At 55.4% G+C, this 4,560-nt stretch overlaps 1 protein-coding gene across 1 annotated transcript; it reads left to right on the top strand.

The window, feature by feature from the left end:
- Positions 1–303: 303 nt before the first annotated feature.
- Positions 304–3,913, top strand: LOC123043210 (putative disease resistance protein RGA3). The gene has a single exon (XM_044465586.1). The coding sequence runs from the start codon at positions 611–613 to the stop codon at positions 3,803–3,805; it is 3,195 nt and encodes a 1,064-aa protein (XP_044321521.1). The 5' UTR covers positions 304–610; the 3' UTR covers positions 3,806–3,913.
- The last annotated feature ends 647 nt before the right edge of the window (positions 3,914–4,560 follow it).

Below are 4,560 nucleotides of genomic sequence, written 5' to 3'. Positions count from 1 at the left end.
AAAGTAACTGTAACATTTATATGTTCATGCACTTGCTTAAACTAAATCTCAAGTGAAGTTTCAAAAAGCAAAATAACAATAATCAAAAAACATTTTCGACATGGATCTTGTTTCAAAGATCTCATCAAGACAAAGTTGAAAATGAAAACAAATTCAAAACTGAACATTTGGTTCAAAATATATGACCATTTTCCTTTGTGTTTGGGTCAAAAAATTAAACACAAAAATTTATTGATGGGAGAATGCGATGTGAAGTGCGGGTAAACATCTTGTAGTCCGACGTATGGCGAAATCTGACCCGTTGCATTTTTACATCTAATAATGGGCCAAAAGCTATTGATAGATGCACCTGGTGCCGGCCTGACCGAGCGGTGACTTCAAAACCAACGGACGGGCACGATCCCGCGGTACGCACGCGTAAACCGCGCAAAATCCCTTCTCCGCTAGCTCAGCTTCATTCCCCCGCATGAGTGGTCTCTTGATTAAATAAGTTAGCAGTTAGAGTAGCTACTTAAATCACGTCGGGCAAGCCTATAGCTAGCTAGCCAGGTTCGATCGATCCTTGGGCCGGCACGGCTTTGTCGTCAAGGCATCAGCAGAGTGCGTAGCCATGCCGGCCGGCACGCTGCTGGTGGTTGGTGGGTGGGTATTCTCGCCGATCATCAAGGAGCTCATCGGCGAGGCCAGATCCTTGGTGAGCAGCAAGTACTCGAGCTTCAAACATCTGGCCAAGCACCTCGAACAGCTTGTTGATGTCCTGGACCAGATGACCACGACCATCGAGGCCGTCCAGCAGCAGGCTCAACGGCGGCGCTCCGACGAGGACGTCTCCGCCGGCGGCGGGATGGCTAGCTGGGTGGGCCGGCTGGTCGACGCCATCCACGATGTGGAGTCCGTCCTGGACGTCTTCACCTACGACGACATCGTCATGTCCAACTTGCGCGACAACAAGCTTGCTCAGGTTGCTCACTCCGCGGCCAGAGCCGGCCGACGGCTGATCGGCAGGGACAAGGCGTTCAACCGGCTCAAGAAACTCCTGGACGAGCTTCCGCTTATCCAGCAGAGCTTGCGGGATCTCGCCCAGCTGCCGCGGATCGACTCCGGCGGCAGCCGGGGCCGAGGCCGAGGATACTCGCGCTCCGTGTCACGAAAGGCGACTGGCCCGCTGCTACCGGGGGCGACGGGCCAAGAACTGTTCGTGGGGTACGAGCAGGAGTATGGCCGGCTCGTCTCGGCCCTGCTCAACAACGTCAGCGACCAGCCCAGTAGCAGCAGCAGCAACAAGAATGTCGTGGCGGTCATCGGCCACAGCGGCATCGGGAAGACCATGATCGCTCGGCGGGCATGGCATGACAAGAGAATCAACGGGGACAACAACAAGCACTTCGATCTGATGGTGTGGGCGAGCGTTCGATGCATGTTCACCGAGACCGAGCTGCTGGCCGAGATATGGAGGTCCATCCCCGGATCAAGCGGCGTCGACGAGAAATGCGCCGCCGCGGGGATGAGCTTCGGCGTGCTACAGCAGGCGATCCGCGGGCTGGTCGGCTCCAGGAGGTGCCTGCTCGTGCTCGACGACGTGTGCAACGACGAGTCCGGCCGTGACTGGACGGAGAAGATGAGGACAACTTGGGAGGACGTATTAGCCCCGTTCCGGGACGGAGGCAACGGGAGCAGGATCCTGATGACGTGCCGAGCTACCATCTGCGCCAAGGTGCTCGATGCCGGCACCAGGATCCCGCTGAATGGGCTCGGCGCCGACGACCTCGTCCTGGTGCTCAAGAAAACCGCCTTCGGTGACGCCCATAAAGAAACTCCGGTTCTCGACGGTGTGATCAGGAGTGTCGCGGAGCAGCTGAGGGGCTCGCCATCGGCGGCGAAAACTATCGTCGGCATGGTGAGGAACAAACAACGGAAGAAAGACTGGAAGAAACTATTGGAGAAGGTAGGATCATGGTACGCCGGTGAGGCTCCTCTTGCTGGCGCCGCCTACGAGTCCAGCCTGCGGTCTTGCTTGAAATTTTGCAGCATGTTCCCCGACAAATGGGAGTTCGAGCCTGAAACGTTGGTCAAGATGTGGATTGCACATGGCATCATCCGCGGTGACCACGCCCAGAGCATGGAGGATGTCGGGAGAGAATACGTCAGAGCGCTGCAGGAAAGGTCCGTGCTCAAAACCATATACAGGGATGGCAGAGCGACCTGCTTTGCCATCAATGAGCAGGTGTCAGTCTGCGCGGCCGGGTTCTTCAGATTAAGCAACGATGATCTTGTAAGAAGAAGGGGTAGCATCCCGGCAAGTGTTCGACACCTATCCCTGACCGGCGGAGGTTGCCTTGCCCTAGCACAGCTCAAGGATAACCCTGTGCTGAAGAAGCTGCGGACACTGTTAATCTTCGATGATGGCCACTCAAGCTCGGGCACTGCTGTTTCCGCCATTGACAACCATGTACTGAAGCAGCTCAAGGCCGTTAGAGTGCTCGACTTTGCCGGCACACGCATCACCGAGTTGCCGAAAGGCGTCGGTAAGCTGAAGCATCTGCGGTACCTAGGCCTGCCTGACTCTGTCAGGGGCCTTCCTGCTACTGTTACCAAGCTGCTGCACCTGCAGACACTGTCTCTCGGCAAAGACTGCAAGCTTGATGGGGACCATGGGTTCCCGGGTGATGGCATGAGCAACTTGGTGAACCTGCGGCATCTCGACATGGACATGAAGTACGTTGCCATGATACGTCGCATCGGGAGGCTGGAGAAACTCCAGGGATCAGTAGAGTTCTGCGCCGACAGGGGAAGGGGGCATGGCATGGAAGAGCTCGCAGGCATCCACTCCATCCGCGGCACGCTCACCGTGAAGGGGCTTCAGGCCGTCGCTAACAAAGAAGAAGCTCAGAAGGCTCAGCTTGGGAATAAAGAATCTCTCAAGGCCCTGAAGCTGGAATGGGAGCCCCCAAAGCTGGGGGACCGGCGAACTTGTTCCACCACCACGGACTCACATGAGCAAGTTCTCGAGGGGCTCCAGCCTAACGGTAGGATCGAGGAGCTGCAAATCCAGAGGTACCAGGGCGCATCGTCGCCTAGCTGGCTGGAGAGCAACCTGCTGACGAGCCTGAGCCACCTGCATCTCGTAAACTGCAGGAAGTGGCGGGTGCTGCCATGCCTGAGCCAGCTTCCTGACCTCAGAGTCCTGCACATCAAAGAAATGTACGCCATTGCTCGGATCGACCACAGGTTGTACGGCTCCGGCGTGCTCCAGTCGCTTGAGAAACTGGTGCTGAATGACATGCCCAGTTTGGTGGAGTGGAGCGCCGAATCGAGCGACCGCGCGTTTCCTCGCCTCCAGGAGATACTCATCCTCAACTGCCCCAAACTGGCGAAGCTGCCCCGTGTGCCGGCCACCGTGAAGAAGATGAGGATAGAGAAGGACAGCAGCTCCTACTACCTGGACATGGCCTTCTCCCCCAAATCCAGCTCCTTCACGCTGGACGTCCACGGGGAGGCCGTCCAGCTGCTGCACCAGGACTTGCTGCACCGAGATCACGCGCTGGCGGTCAGCGCCTTGAGCATCAGCAAGTACGCAGGGGAGTCGACGGACGTGAACGTCAAGCTCCTCTCTTCAGTGCGGAGCCTCTCGCTGAGCCGATGCGTCGTGACGAACAGCCTCCTGGGGGTGTTGTTCCAGAACTTGCAGTCCCTGGAGAAACTGCAGATATCGGACTGCGGCGACTTCCGTGAGTTCCGGGAGGTCGCCAGGCCGCCGTCGTTGAAATCCATCGAGGTGAATGGAGAAGCTGCGTGGCAGCGCTAGGATCTGTTCCATGCACAGGGTACACATTTGCTGATCGACTTTTACTTTTTAGTGTGCTATAGTACTTTGGTTCATTGCGTTGCAATTGCAACTGATCTATTTTCTTTAGGATCAACTGATCCATTTCTTTGAGAAGCCAAATTTTCTTTTTGGAACATGCAAGACACGATTATCCGCACATTTAGGAACAGCTCGCCTTTATAAAAATGAGACCAACCCAAAAGCTAACCCTCGATTTGACATTTATTTATAGGAGTTCTGTGCTGAAGGTAAAACAAAGAAATCGATTAACAAAGTAGGAGTAGAAACTATCCCCATATTGGTCTTGCTTTGAAGGGTTCGCTAGAAGAAACACAAGGGACTAAACTACTATTCCGCATTTAGCACCAACCGCGCGACGCGCGTTGCCGGTTCCAAGTCAGTCAACTGCACCAACGGCTGGGGCTTTCTCAAAAACAAAAGAGGGTGACTAGCGGATGGGAGGTTGTCGGGCCCTATAGATATTTCCCGTTGAATTTTATACCAGAAGGGGCCAAACTGAAGAGACGGGGACAAAGCGGCTCGAAAGCGCCATGCACGCGCTTTCCAGCGGTACTACTCTACTACTGTATACTTGTTTCTTCCGACCATCTTATCTCTCCACGGTTTGATTTGGCCTTGATCGATCGTCCGTGCCTGCAGCTGACCGGCGGCATCCCATGAATCTGTCTGCGCTGCGCTGGATCCCATGGGTACGCAATCAAATGGAGGCAGGA

Source organism: Triticum aestivum, chromosome 2B, assembly GCF_018294505.1.
Source record: "Triticum aestivum cultivar Chinese Spring chromosome 2B, IWGSC CS RefSeq v2.1, whole genome shotgun sequence".
Lineage (NCBI taxonomy): Eukaryota > Viridiplantae > Streptophyta > Magnoliopsida > Poales > Poaceae > Triticum > Triticum aestivum.
This window is presented reverse-complemented; position numbering and strand designations above follow the sequence as displayed.

What these genes read in the sequence shown, in the direction of transcription:
- LOC123043210 (XM_044465586.1), top strand. Translation starts at nt 611, where the DNA reads ATGCCGGCCGGCACGCTGCTGGTGGTTGGTGGGTGGGTATTCTCGCCG.